The 15,591-nt window shown below is 36.8% G+C and overlaps 1 protein-coding gene across 2 annotated transcripts in view; it reads left to right on the top strand.

The window, feature by feature from the left end:
• The window catches only part of Dnajc3 (DnaJ heat shock protein family (Hsp40) member C3), a 61,978-nt gene extending 47,412 nt beyond the window's left edge, over positions 1 to 14,566 (top strand). For both annotated transcript variants that reach the window (XM_046454789.2, XM_046454790.2), the window contains 7 exons: positions 845 to 1,026; positions 1,394 to 1,513; positions 7,014 to 7,119; positions 7,203 to 7,323; positions 8,555 to 8,687; positions 9,355 to 9,503; positions 10,961 to 14,566. In XM_046454789.2, coding sequence (XP_046310745.1) covers positions 845 to 1,026; positions 1,394 to 1,513; positions 7,014 to 7,119; positions 7,203 to 7,323; positions 8,555 to 8,687; positions 9,355 to 9,503; positions 10,961 to 11,118 — 969 coding nt within the window. In that variant the 3' untranslated portion in view covers positions 11,119 to 14,566. The remainder of the gene's footprint in view (positions 1 to 844; positions 1,027 to 1,393; positions 1,514 to 7,013; positions 7,120 to 7,202; positions 7,324 to 8,554; positions 8,688 to 9,354; positions 9,504 to 10,960) is intronic.
• Positions 14,567 to 15,591: the final 1,025 nt, after the last annotated feature.

The following is a 15,591-nucleotide window of genomic DNA, read 5'->3' as shown; positions in this document are numbered from 1 at the left end:
GACTTAGAGCAGTTCAAATAAATTATGTAAAGATACTCCCATATGTCACATTGCTGAGCTTTTGGGTTTATGTTTTAAAGAATGCCAGTATATTTTCTAAACATTATGGACTTTTGATAAAACAAATGGTGAAGCCTCCAGCCTTCTCACATTGTTTTTCCTTTTCCTTTATTTTTTTGATAAGAGGATTTAATTTCAAGGAAATGACACTTTATAAAAGAGAGAATTTAGTTATCAGTAGAATACACATATTTCGCAGCATATTTTACTCGATTTATTTTCTGGACTAGACATTAGAATTGTTAAGTAAAAAGAACTGACTATTGGAAATTCTCTCCAAATATGCTTCACTGGGAACAACCATGTATAGTAAATGCTATGTTGGCTTTTTTTAAATTATTACTATTCAGTTTTAGAATTATATAATTGAAGGAGGAAAGAAAAGGGCCAGATTAGAATTTTAAGATATTTTTGGAGCAACTGCCACAATTTTTCCCCCCAGTATTTGGGATTGGATTCAGAAACATTCTGTCTCTGAGCCATATTCCCAGCCTTTTTGTTTCCTTTCATTTTATTTCGAGACAGGGTCTTGCTATGTTGCTGAGGTTGTCTTATAACTTGCAATCCTCTTATCTCATTTTCCTAAATAGCTGGGATTACAGGTGGGTGCCATCTTTTTTTTTTTAATCATATTTAAATTGTAAAAGACTTTTAAACACTCTTTACAATACGGAAGTCATCACATTGAGGATGTTTATAAATATACAGATAAAAATATGTGGGATACAATAATGAGTGTTCATAATTTATTGTTTCTTAAAGTCTAGTTCTTTTGTTTCTCAAGGTTTGTGTTTGGGATGCAGAACTACGGGAACTTCGAGCTGAATGTTTTATAAAAGAAGGAGAACCTAGGAAAGCTATAAGTGACTTAAAAGCCACATCAAAACTGAAGAATGATAATACTGAAGCGTTTTATAAAATCAGCACACTGTACTACCAACTAGGAGACCATGAATTATCCCTCAGGTCAGTTTTAAGATTTTAATATTAAATTAATATGTGGTTGACATTTTATACTGTTTATATATCATTTCTTACATTACTCTAGTTTCATAGTTTATTTTCGTGAAAAGTGTTTATTTCATGAAAGTAAGTAAACAAGAAGTAATTTGTTTTCTAAAAACAAAATACTGTTTAATGTATAATTCTATATAAGTCATTTTACTTTGAATTAGAAAATGTGTTCATGGTATAGTGTCATATACAAGTACATAGTAAATTATTAAGTATGTTTTGTTACAAATCAAAATACTATTTTGTGATTTTTGTATTTAATATGGAAAACTGATTATTTTGACTTGGAGCATTTTCCTTTTTTCAATTCCATGAGCAGTGAAGTTCGTGAATGTCTAAAACTTGATCAGGATCATAAAAGGTGTTTTGCACACTATAAACAAGTAAAAAAACTTAATAAGCTGATTGAATCAGCTGAAGAGCTCATCAGAGATGGCAGGTAAGAATATGTTTATCCCAACCACCCAGCCTTTCCTTCTTACATCAGGTTGTGGGGACAAATGGACTACTGAACTCTACCAAGCTCATTTATTCTCTGTCACTGAGGGTGAAGTATTCTAGATGGCACTGGGCTTTAGCAAAATCACCAGGATTATACATTTTTAGAATAAGGTAGAATATAAATATTAATTGTATAGTATCCTTATCAGCAGATTTATGTTAGGCCAGATATTTTTTTATGGTTATAGATGGACAGCATGCCTTTATTTTATTTATTTGCTTTTTTATGTGGTACTGAGGATCGAATCCAGTGCCTCACACATGCTAGGCTAGTGGTCTGCCACTGAGCTACAGCCCCAGCCCTGTTAGGCCATATTTTATTGAGTGTCTCTTATATCAGGCATTGAGCTATGTACTAAGGGTACAGAAATGAATTTGACTATAAGTTTTTGGTCTTAAGTTTATTGCTTTGTGTGGAAGACAGACATATAATTTGCTGATTAATGGATAATATGATACCAAACTGCTAGAATGTATAGAGTATGATGGGAATACCAAAGAGGGGCTTTTAATGCAGTCCAAGGTATTAAGGCCAGAAGTTAAAAAGAGAAGCTTGCTGGAGAAGGTGATAGGTATTTAAATCCTAAGTCTAAAAAATACATAGAAGTTGCCAGAATATAGGTTGTGTCTGTATAAGTATTGTTTATAGGTGGTTTGTAGGTTGGGGCAGGGGAGTTGAAGAAAATGGAGAACGTTCCACACAACAGTGCTTAGTAGAAGGTAGGCTCTGAATTCCCTATTCCTAATACCTTTGGAAACTGACACATGAGAATGCTTTACCCAATTTCCTCCAACTTCTGGCAAACTATAATATTGTATCATAATCAGGATATTGATTAATTCCATTACCATAAGAATGTCTCATGTTGCCCTTTTATAGCCATAACTATTTCTCTCCTGTCCTTACCACTTCCTGAATACCAAGTTGCCATGAATTTATTTTCCATTTCTATAATTTTGTCACTTCAAGAGTGTTATAGAAATGGAATCATATAATATGTAAACTTTTGGAATTGGCTTTTTTCCACCTCGGCATAAATCTCTGAAGATTTATTGGATTATTATGTGCATAAGTATTTCCTTCCTATTTTTTGCTGAAATTTCCATGGTGTATGTGGACTACACTTCAGCCATTCACCCATTGAAAGTCATAATAGCATTTTATTCCACCCCAAACCCCCACATTGGGGATTGAACTCAGGGGTGCTCTACCACTTAGTTATATCCCTAACCCCTTTTACTTCTTTTTTTTTTTTAAATATTTTTTTTAGTTGTAGATGAACACAATACTTTTCTTTTGTTTATTTTTATGTGGTGCCGGGGAACGAACCCAGTGCCTCACGCATGTTAGTCAAGCACTCTTCCACTGAGCCACAACCCCGGCCCCCTTTTTTACTTTTGAGAAAATATATAAGTTACCCAGGTTGTCCTTGAAGTTATGCTCCTGTCTTGGCCTCTCCAGTAGCTGGGATTTCACATGTGCATCATCATGCCAAGCTTTTCTTTCACTCTTTATCTTTTCATCTTCTTAATTGTTTTTTTGTTTTGTGTATACACGTTTAGGATTGCTGTGTGGTGAATTGACCCTTTTATCATTCTGTATTGCTCATTTCTGATAATTTTCTGTTACTTTATATGACAGTATAGTCTCTCTTGCTTTCCTCTGATTACTATTTACAAGGTATGGTCTTTTCTATCCTTTTACTTTCAGCTTGCATTTGAAGGGAGTTTCTTGAGGACAGCTTTCAGTTGGGTCATGATTTTAAATGTACCCTGCTAATCTTTTCTAATCACTTTATTTAGACCATTTACCTTTACATTTAATGTAACTGTAATAGGTTAGGGGCTTAATAGCTGTTTTCTTCTTTATTTTCTGTTTGTTATTTTTCCTTTTGGCTATTTGAACACTTTTAGAATTCCATTTTTATTCACTTATGGAATCTTTGTATCTCTTTGCCCAGCTTTTTTAGTGTTTGCTATGGGTTTGACAAGTAGTTAGAGTCTATAGCATCATTTTAGTAGTTTATGTGTAAAAGAACCTTATTTTCCTTTAATAGCCTTTACCCTGTACTGTTTATTTATTTATTTTTATTTTTTTAAAGTTTCTTTTTTTTTTTTTTTTTTAAGAATTTTATATTTATTTTTTAGTTTTCGGCAGACACAACATCTTTGTTTGTATGTGGTGCTGAGGATCGAACCCAGGCCGCACACATGCCAGGCAAGCGCGCTACCGCTTGAGCCACATCCCCAGTCCTACCCTGTACTGTTTATAATTGTCCTGTGTTTCCATACCACAATACAATGTTGTAAATTTTGCTTCAACATCAAACACAATTTAGAAACCTAAAGAAGAAAGAAAGTCTAGAATATTGTTTTAGTCTGTTTTGTGCTGCTACAATAAAATACCTGAAGCTGGCACTTTATAGTGTAATTCATTATTTTAGTGGGGCCAACATCCTATGAGGGCTCCCTGACTATGTCAGTGTGGCAGAGAAGCATGTGGGATGGCCTTATGATAACTTGCTTTCTAGAGAATTAACTTGGTTGTGGGATAACTTCATTAATATCTCTTAGAGGTGATGCCCTCAGGACTTAATAATTACCTTTCACTAGGTTCTATCTCTTAAAGGCACTGTCACACTAGAGACTAAACTTTGAGCACATGGACTTTTGGGAGACAGATCATGGCAAGTATGCATTCATATTTTGCTTGCTGTGTTCTTTTCCTTGTTAATGTTCTAAGATTCCACCTCTTATTCTTTCCTTAAGTTTTGAGTATTGAACCCAGAGCCTGAGCATGTGTTCTACCACTGAACTATACCCCCAACCCTTGTGTCTTTTCCTTTCATTTAGAGGACTTCCTTTAGGGTTGGTCTATTGGTGATAAAATTTTCTAGTTTTCTTGTATCTGAGAATATCTTGGTTTCCCTTTAATTCCCAGAGGAGATTTTCTCTGGGTATAGGATTCTGAGTTAATACAGCACCAGGAAAATTTTGTGCTACTACCATCTGGCCTCCATAGCTCTTGATAAGATTCTATGTCATTCTTATAGTTCTCCCCTCTAGAGTCTCAGGTTTCTGTTTTCAAGATTTTCCTCTTTAATAAGTTTAATTGTGATGTGTCTTGGCCTGGATTTCTTGTTACTCTACTCATAAGTCTAAACTTAGCTTCTCGAATATATTATGTGCCATATCACAATATTCACTCAAGATATACCACATATGTAATGATGGTCCCCTAAGATTAAGATGGCCTAATGATATAGCCATTGTAACACATTAGTTAGGTAAGATGTTGCTGGTGATGCTGACCACAACAGACTTGATAGCTGTATTCAAGTGTAGCACATACGACTATATATAATGCATAATAGTTGGTAATGATAGTGGATAACTATACTACTGGTTTTTATATACAGAGTATATTCCTTTTAGTTGTTTTTTTTTTTTTTTTTTAAAGTTGACTATAAAACAGCATGCTGTGTTATGTCAGCAGTAGCCTAAAACATTGTGTTAGAAGCCAGGTCTGTACCATCTGGTTTTGTGTAAATGTTGTCCTTGACACTTCTACGATGATGAAACCACCCAAGTACACATTTTCAGAATGCAGCTCCATTGTTAAGCAATGTGTAGGTTTAGCCATTATTTAAATACTTCTTTAGATCTTTGTCCTCTCCATCTTAGACTACAATGACATAAATGTTAGATCTTTAGTTAGAATCTCACAGGTCCTTGGGAGTATTCACTTAAGACTGTATTCTTTTTGTTGTTCAGATTTGACAATTTCTGTTCCAGTTAACGAATACTTTTCTCTGTTCTCTTTGTTTGCTATTGAGTACTTTCAGTGAGGGTTTTGTTTTTTTTTTTTTTAAAGAGAGAGAGAGAATTTTTAATATTTATTAGTTTTTGGCAGACACAACATCTTTGTTTGTATGTGGTGCTGAGGATCGAACCCGGGCCGCACGCATGCCAGGCGAGCGCGCTACTGCTTGAGCCACATCCCCAGCCCTGAGGGTTTTATTTTAATATTTTTTTAGTTCCTAAAAACTCCATTTGGTCTTTTTTTGCTCAGCCATCCTGTGCTTTTCACTTGAGTTAAACTTTATTTGTAATTGCTTTTTCTTCATGGCTGCTTCAAAAATCTTTATCAGATAACTCTAATACCTCTGTTTTATTGGGATTTAGTATTTTTCTCATTTGGTTTGAGATTTTTCCATTTTTTGATATGAATGGTTTTTAATTGAAACAAGGAATTCTCATTTTGTTATAAGGCTCTGGTTTTAATTTAAACCTTGCTTTTGGCTGGGTTTTTCTAACATAATTCCAGCAAAGTGGAGGATGGCACCACCTTGTTACTGCTGGATGGAAAAGAAGTTTCCTCCTTGGCCTGAGGGTGGGGAGGGTTTCTTGCTAGAAAATAGGTTGGTACAGGCAAGAGTTCTGGCTCCTCACATGGTCTTCTCCATTGACACCACCATTGGAGGAGTAGGGTGGAGGAAAGTCCTGGCTCCCTTTTGGCCTTTTCTGTTATTGCCTTAGTAGAGATGGAGGGGAACCCCATTCAGCCTCAGCAAGGAGATGTCTAGGTTCTCCACTGGCTTTTGCTGGTCTCAGGCATGTTATCTGAGGTATTTGGCTGGACTAAGGCCGTTACTGCTTTGCTGAGCTGCCCTTTTCAGGTTCTCTGGTCAGGGAGACTTTGGGTTTTTATTTTTGCTTTTACATTTTTGGGTTGCTGGCATCTTCAGCTCCAAGTCTGGGATACAGGAAGCCAAAAATAAAGCCAGGGAATTTACCATCATGTTTTTCCCTCAGCTCCTAAGGCCACTAGATAGTTTGTCTTTTATCCCCTCTTTAGACTCTTAATATCTAGGGTTTTTAGTTGTACTTTTCTCCAGTTAGGTACATATATCAACTCTCCTAAAAACTAGCTTTTCTTTTAAATGTATTGCTCTTAGAAAGCTTGGAAAGTTGGGAATTTAAGCAGGTTCCTTGTATAAGGAACTGCATTATACTTCTTTGTGAATATTGGCATTTACTGATAATAACAGCCCATTATGTGCCATTTTTTCATAAAAATGTGTAGTAGCCAAAAAATAAAACTGGAACTCTGTTTTGAAAGTGCTCCATTTAAGTCAAACTTCAGGTGTTTTTGAGTTTCAAAATCTGAGCTTTGGTCTGTAAAGGACTTCATCACTGGGTTTGGTGTTCATAGGCATGCCTTGATGTGTCTGGGTATATCTCCTGTGGCCAGGTGTTTAATCTCTGGACTGTACCTTCCATGCAACTCTGGGTTAACAAGGTCTGAACAGTGTTTAAAGGCAGGTGCTCATTTACTTGAATTGATAAAACAACCCACAGTGAAGAGAGAGGGTCCTTTGCACATCTCAGGAAATAGAATTTTATTGGTTACTCATCATATTTTGCTCATTTAATAGATACACAGATGCAACCAGCAAATATGAATCTGTCATGAAAACAGAGCCCAGCATTGCTGAATACACAGTTCGTTCAAAAGAAAGGATCTGTCACTGCTTTTCTAAGGTAACAGTTGACTTTTCCCTGAAATGTAAATATTTAACATGATGAATAACAACCGTAAATTCTTTTCTCATACTTGCTTTTAGGATGAGAAGCCTGTTGAAGCCATTAGAGTATGTTCTGAAGTTTTACAGATAGAACCTGACAATGTGAATGCACTAAAAGATCGAGCAGAGGCCTATTTAATAGAAGAAATGTATGATGAAGGTAAGTCTTTAAGGAATTTAATTTGCAGTATCTAAAGGTTCATTATGTCAAATTTGCACATGTTCAGTTGCCTTTTATTTAGAACATATTTACCAGCATACCTGGGAATGTTGACAATTTTGGAAAAGTGGTAGTAAGTGTGAAATTATTCTTTCTTAGTGGAATTTAAAAGGTACATTATGGAAAGAGTTCTATTGAAAACTAGTTGAGTATAATATAAAAATTTTAGCTCTCTTTGCTGTAGGCTCTGCATGCCATATAGTTTCTGTTGCAACTATCAATTCTGCTGTTGCTATGCAAAAGCAATACGCAGATGAATAGGCATGGCTGTACTCCAGTAAAACTTCATATTCAGAAACAGGCACATCTCTTTTTGCACTAAAAAAGCGAAGGCTTCCCAGTGGTAGCTGGGAAAGGTGAGAAGTGGTTTAGCTCTAGTTGAAGAAAAACTAATTTGGGACTTAATAATGGAGAAAATCACTTGCTGTTTTCTTGAAATTCTTCTCTGTATTGGGGAGCTCAGGTCAGCTTTAAGTGGGTGGCAACTGTTCATTCACATAAACATGCCCCCTCTATGGTACCTGCCAAGCTGCCATGTCAGGGGTTCCTCCACATTGCACACCTTTCACTCTGCTTAGAGGCAGATTGGGGGGATAGTGCTGCAGGCAGCTGCTCCACATGCCAGGTCAAGAGCTTGTGCAGGCTTGTTTTCATCTTAGACTATCTTGATGGTTGCCTTTAAATTTTTCTTGCTTGTTAAACTGAAAATCCTTGGCCAAAAATCACTGTTTCTACTGTGTGTGTTGAAACCTATAGTTGACGTGGTCACCCTGACTGCTGATGTTCTTCCTGATACCTTTCTAGCATCTCTATTAAACTGTCCACTCAGCTTTTCTTTGCCAATGTCTTACTTTCCTATGAACATTCACTTCAGTTTCAGTGAAGATTACTGTGTGTAATGTGGAGTACTGATATTAAAGTACATTGAAGGAGGCACGTGGAGATGATGTGGGAGGGTGGGCAAGTAAACCAAGAGCAGTGCATTTTGTTGAACAGGAGTAACAGGCTACCTGACTTCAGCCTTAATTTGTATGTTTGTGAACAAAGTTATTACTTAAGCTTTTAGCAATAAGGGTGAAGGGGCATGACTTTAGTATCAATTCTGCAGGATGTGTAGAGGCAACAAATTGTAATCCCCCCTAACAGCATTATCTTAAACATATTTTGACAGCTATTCAAGATTATGAAGCTGCTCAGGAACACAATGAAAATGATCAGCAGATTCGGGAAGGTCTAGAAAAAGCACAGAGACTATTGAAACAGTCACAGAAACGAGATTATTATAAAATCTTGGGAGTAAAAAGGTGAAATTATTAAAATTTACATTGCTACTGTCTTAAAGCTAATCATATCATCTCTTTCTCTCTCCCTGATTCATTTACTTATGTAATTTTGGTCAACTATTATTCTAACAATCCTTAATAACATAAAGCTATTTTGAATATGCTACAGGCAAGTTTGATAGAGACCAATAATAGAGAATTAAAAGTTGGTGACAAAGGCTGTACACACCAGATCCTAGACATAGATTATTATTATTATTAGGAAGGGTTAACATAGTAGAAGTGAACTTTCTTTTGGTGGGGAGAGAGGAAATGAGGAAAAGAAAAATATCTTATGATAAAAGCAAAACTTTATTTTTAGGCCTAAGACCATCTTCTATGATCCAGTAAACTGTCAATCTTCAAACCAAAGCCTGAAACTTTGTTCTTAATAAGTAAACTAATTCCGAGGCAAATGGTTCAAAGCCTTTTTAATGCCAAACAGGAATCAAATCAAGGTGTCTTAAATTATAAAATCAGTACTTTATTCTCAGAGAGATTCTTAGTGAACAGGTATCTGAGGCAGCCTGGATGATTTTAATGGTCACACAGAGCTGGGAACTATAAAATCCCATTGGCAGTTAATCTCATTTTTTATGGAAGAAGGTTGGCTACTTAACTAATGATTGTTTGTTTTACCACCCCTCAGGAATGCCAAAAAGCAAGAAATCATTAAGGCATATAGAAAATTAGCACTGCAGTGGCACCCAGATAACTTCCAAAATGAAGAAGAAAAGAAAAAGGCTGAGAAAAAGTTCATTGACATAGCAGCTGCTAAAGAAGTTCTCTCTGATCCAGGTATTATTTGCCCTCAGCATCATCCCAGTCTCTTGAAAGTAGATTATTAGCTCTTATTCCTTTGCCTCATCTCAGAAAGCAGTATCAGAAGTGGAGGGTGGAAAGCATGTTAAGTTGTCTTTGTGGGTCTGTGACTGGTCCTGCAGTTTTAGAAATTGTTTTATATCTGTCTCATCTGATCTGGGTCCCTCAGATCAAATGTGGAGTCAGAAGCTTGAGCTTGAATCTTTAGGGGTTATTTTTTTCCTCTTTCCAAATCTGTGATAAAATTGAGCATAATCACAGTACCTTCTAGGTTCCTTCCATCTTCACAGGTCAGTAATGAATTCTAAACTCCCTGGAACATGGTGAAGAAACAATTGGTCAGGTCATCCTTTGCATCTCTGGGTGTGATCACCAGCAATCTTATCCTAAACCAATATAGATTTACTGGTTGGTCAGTTCTTTTATCATATATTATCAAGGCCTGGAGACAGGCTGAGATAATAATGCTTTTTCATTTCAGAAGTTTGATGTTAAGCTACCATTTTTTGTGGCCTTCCTTGTCAGTGGAATTAGAAGCCTTGATGTGAGCTAAATACGTTCAAGGGGGGTGGGATTATAGCTCAGTGGTACAGTGCTTGCCTCGCACATGTGAGGCACTGGGTTTGATCCTCAGCACTACATACAAATATATGAATATATTGTGTCCATCTACAACTTAAAATAATAAAGAGACATTCAAGTTTTACCACTCTGGCAAATCATTTTTGAATACCTGTTTATGTCATGGAATTGAAGTAATGTACAACCTAGTAAAGGGAGAAAGAACTGCACTTGACTTAGTTGCCAAATAACAGGACAGTATGTATTCCTACTATCAGGTGCCTACAATATCCCTCAAATGGTTAGGCCCATGCAGTGTGGGGCAGCTCCATCTAACCAGGAATAAGGAGTCTTTTTTTTTTTTTTTTTTTTTGAGGGCGGGTACTCTGGAGTGGAGCCTATCATCATGGAGCTCTGCACAAAGAAAAACACTGCAGGGTGTTTTCCCTAGTTCCTGTTCTTATTCTCGAGATGAACAGCTTCTTCCCATCTCTATATAATTCCTGTATCTGCACGGTGTCTCTGCTCAGGGCTGTGGGGCACCAGTTACAGAAGGGAAAATAAGCCTGCTGGAGGGTGCATTAAGGGGGCCTTGCTCCCCCTTGTACCTGAGGAACCACAGTGCTGCTCAGGTTGAATAGTGAGGTTCTAGGAAGTTCATTTTGTGCTTGGGGAAGAGGGTGTTGGTGAAGTTATTGCTGGCACACTTAATTTTGGGGCTTAAGGTGCTAATATAGCTATTTTATCAGAAGAGTACAACTTTTGGAAGTCTGTAGATATCTCCAAAAAGCACTACTAAAAAGTAGTTTCCTGACACCTCCCCGCCAATCTTTGTTAATGCCCGGATCTTAAGTTGTTGATTTCTTTTCTAGAAATGAGGAAGAAGTTTGATGATGGAGAAGATCCCCTAGATGCAGAGAGCCAACAAGGAGGTGGTGGAAACCCTTTTCACAGAAGCTGGAACTCATGGCAAGGGTTCAATCCCTTCAGCTCAGGCGGACCATTTAGATTTAAATTCCACTTCAATTAAACCAACTGTTTTTCTGCTCTTCCTTAATTTTTTTTTAAAGATTAAAAAAAATCTTGTTCTGGGATCCTAATGAAAAAAAATTTCAAATCTTTGTCCATGACCAAAGAGTTGTTTTAATAGGAAAAAAATCTGTTCTTATCCACTGTAGACCTAAGGTTGATGGATCTGCAAGGGGGCGGGCAAGGATGGTTCTATCTCTGACAAGAGTCTATATTCATTTTATGAATGTCTGGAAGAAGTAGTCTGAAGCAGCTCACCTGTGGAAGTGCTCACGTATTCTGTGTTTTCAGCACTGGAGCATGTAGATTCTTTTCTTCACAGCCTTGCATAGTACCTCTGTGAAGGAGATGTGATCTTCATGAGAAGGGGTTGTGTTTCAGTTCTTAAAGAGAAAATGAACAGATGAGCTTTATTGTTCTTAGGAACAACTATGCTTAGATTTTGGTCAGTTCAGTCACTTGCTAATGTTAAATTACTATGCCTCCTTTAAGGTATATCTGATGATTCCTGTGCAAGCGTCAACACGGCTGTCACTGAAGAAGGGGCAGAGTCTTAGGAAATTTGCCACCAAATGGTAGTTGATATATCCTGGTATAGACTGGATTGATGTTAAACATTTTTTTGTTTAGTACCTACAGGATACTGAAAAAAAACTTGAATTTAATTCTAAGAACCTATGGGCCCTTTTGCTTAACATTAAACAGAACAATTGAAACCTGTTTTACATTTTATGTTTAGTTATGTGATAAAGCAGTGGTATTATTTGACTCCTACTTTCAAGCAATACCGTAGGGCAGTTTCTCTTACATCTGGACTGACCCTCTGAGCAACTTCCCCATGGGAGTTGTTTGCTGGTGTGTTGGACAGCAGTTCTGCCCTCACCAGCCAGGCCTGGGTGCCTCTTAGTTCTGCCCAAAAGAAAATACAGGCTTGCAAATTGGTTGGTTTTTGCTGGCTCTGCATCCATTATCATTTCACTTCACAACATAGCATCTCCTTCAGAGATAGTTACCTTCTTCAAAAGGAAGGGAAGGTAAGATATTATACTATTCAGTTATTGTATACTGGATAGTTTTTACCCTAAAAAATGTTTCTAAATGAAGAACAGTGAATATTTATTGGACTGCTAATGCTGAATTTAAAATCTAAGATTACTTTAGATAAGAATTACCTTCATTCTAGAAAGGTTTTTGGTTTTGCCTTGAAGCATTTGAAACATTTTAAGCATTAAAAGTTCTAATATATGGCTTCTGTGAAATTAAGCATTTTAGTTCCTGTAGGGCCATCCCGACCACAAAGGACTGCAACAACCATGCACGAGTTGTTTTTCTCTAGTCACGTGGAAAAAAGTTTTTAACTGAAGGACATAAATCATAACACTTAAGTGCTTTGTGCATCTATTTAGAAATCTGTTTCTTACTGATAAACTTAAATAGTGCATTTTGAAAACTAGTAAACAGCTTTCATTTAATGTTTCAAAATTCAAGGCAATATGAAAATAAGAAGTAAATTCATTTTGTTCTGTAATCTTAGTAATCTTATTACTTCACTAGTTATGTCAATAATATATTTTTTTAAACTGGATCCTTTTGTGGTTATCACTCTTTGAAATAATGACGGCCTCTACTTACTTTCAAAAGTAAGAATTTTCACACAGATCAAGGGAAGTAGTAAAGTGACTCACCCTTGCATTTGGGAGCATAAAAATTTGCCATTGGGGATTCAGAGGGTTGAGGGCTGGGCCTAGCTGCCTCTTAACTGGCTGCCAGAGGGCTTTTGCATTTCATTTTTTTTCTCCACTTGTAACAACTAAAATTATTGTGGATTTAGTTTAGTCAACTTAATCAAATTGTGTAGTTACTTGCTGGTTTTCACTGAAGAGAACAACAGAGCTTTGGTGCCAAGTGTCAGTGCCACATAGGGAAACAAGTTCTCTGGGATCACTTGTGCTGATGAAGGAGGGAGGAAAGGGCTTGAGGTGTCAGCCTGGATGGTTGTCAGTAGTCTTCTGGTGTCCACTCAAATAGAAATACAGTCACTGTGTGTTCTCAAACAGTGGCTGAGAAAAACCCTGGATGTGTAAAGGTACAAAGAAGCTGTTCTTCCACTGCTCATATGCAGTGTGAAAACAAATCCCTGTAAAACACATTTTTCTTTCTCTGTGGGATGACTTCCACATTCCAGTCTCTCTTTAGGGACTGCACATGCTGCAGGTAACCTTTGTGAATGTTCTGGCTGGAAAGAACAGTATCAGAGAGGGGCATATTGTTGTCTTCTGTTCTCAACTCCTCCCTTCCTTTTGGTGGGCTACTGAAGCATCACTGGGACTATTACACTGGGGACACTTTCCGTAGCAGGAATTAAAACATGTCAGCCTAGTTATGTTTTAAAATGTTCTAAAAAGGGAGACAGCATTTAAATCATTCCTTAGTTCTGAAAGTTTTCTTACCATGAATAGATGAAAAATTGAAAACAATTCCAGTAGTTTAATATTATGAATCGGATGTGATGATTAATTTTAACATGTCTTTCTCATTAGTCAGTGTTAAAAGTATATTCTAGTTAAATATCAGTATGAAAATAAGTTGTGGGAGCTCTGATAATGGAATCTAAAAACTACCCATGATTTTTTTTTAAGAGAAAAAAGTTGATGATAACTAAATAGAAAAAGAGTAGAATCACAATTTGAAATTGATATCATTTTTTACTCATAGGGAATAATGACAAATTTCACCTTTAAAGGCATGAAATTGGCCAGAAGTTGTATTTCACACTTACCAAGAAGAAAGTGCAAGTTCAAAATGATTCTTCTGGTCTGTGTTGGAACCACCTGCATTACATACACAGGGCACTGGTGATGGTCCTTGCAAAATGTTTTCACTAAGTACACATCAACAGGATAACCTATAGAGAAATTTATGCAACTTTGTTGAATGTAGTTGACTTTTCCATATTTATAAAGAGAAGAAAGCAAATGCTAATTTGTCAGTAACAACCAGTATCCTTATTCTAGATCAGATCATTCCTTTTCTGTTAGAGGCAGAATTTTTTCTGTAATTTCAAATGATGTTAAGAGGTGGGATGACTTTTTTTTAAAACAGATGATCTCATTTGCTGAATGATTCAAGAGTAAAATTAGCCACTGCGTGGCTTTGTGTATAGTAACAGGTTTTGTTGTACTCATCTGTGGATGAAACACTTACCTGCAGAAGGAAGCAGAGCACAGGGGAGGTGAAAATTGGAGATGTTAGAGAAGTTAAGCTATTACTCCAACCCTAAGGTTGTTTGTTTTGAATAAGAGAAAAAACTAACTTAATCCATCTTGATTTAGTGTTTTAATAAAAAAGGAACCTAAAATTGTTTGAAATGGATCTCAGACATGCCTACAAATATGGGTACTATTTTTATGCCCGTGTATTTTCACATTTAATAAAAATATTTATGGTCATATTAGTACTTTCTTCTTTTGATTCAATGTTTAGTCATTTTTGAATATAAAAGTTCTAAGAAAGTCCATCTTAGAAATCTATTTCCAAACTTACTTCACGTAGAACCAGTGATAGAATCTCTTGTATGAGTTGAGTAGGAAGGTCAGAGCACAAAGGCAAGAATGACTAGAATCTTATAACTTTCAAGTCCTAAGTACACATCAACAGGATAACCTATAGAGAAACCTATAGACAGCAGAAAAAAGAAAATTCTTCCATTTTCATATTAAAACTAACACTCAAATAGCTTTGAAGACCTTCCCTTTTACTCCATTTCCTTGTGTTGTCCTGAGAGAGATGCCTCAGCCTATCTCAAATTTCTACCAACAAAGGTAGCTTTTCTTCTTGGTTATATATTCTGCATATCCTAAGATGTAAGGGAGAACTAGAACACTTAAATTTGTATAGAAATTCTTGAGAAGCTCAGTTTCCTTACTTAATAATCCTCATGGCATCCTGTCAACATATGAGCAGTCAGCCTTGTGTAAGGATGAGGTAAATGAGAGCAGCAGGCATGCGGCCTGCCTAAAATCAGACTGGGGAGGAACAGATTCTCTTTCCAGAGCTTCTGGCTCCATTCCCTCCCTTTCTTGGCCTGGGTCAGGCTTCATGAACATTAAAAAAGAAACCCAATTACTCTAGTCTTAAGGCACACATTTCACACCCAGGAGGCCCTTAACCTTTTTTCGCCTAGCAAATCCTCCCTCGGGAATGGGGGTGTAACAGATGATAGAGCCATAAACGTGTGTGGATTCTATGACCAGCACACTTTCTAGTGAGTGCTCAAGTTGCAGCATCTGTTCTCAGCACACTTGTACCCTTCTCTCAGGTCTGTTTTTTGACCAGGGTCAGTCTCCTGGGATAAGACACTCCCAGGGAATGAGCAGTCCTGTCTTGGAAAGGCCACCAGCAATGTTAGTGCCCCAGGTATTTCTGAGAAAATAAAAATCATTTTTACAAAGCACGAGAGACTTCAACCATATTT

This window comes from Marmota monax, unplaced genomic scaffold (assembly GCF_021218885.2).
Source record: "Marmota monax isolate L192 unplaced genomic scaffold, Marmota_monax_Labrador192_F-V1.1 WCK01_AAM20220418_F8-fsc00026, whole genome shotgun sequence".
Classification (NCBI taxonomy): domain Eukaryota; kingdom Metazoa; phylum Chordata; class Mammalia; order Rodentia; family Sciuridae; genus Marmota; species Marmota monax.
The sequence above is the reverse complement of the archived record's forward strand: the minus strand, read 5'-3'. Positions and strand labels throughout refer to the sequence as shown.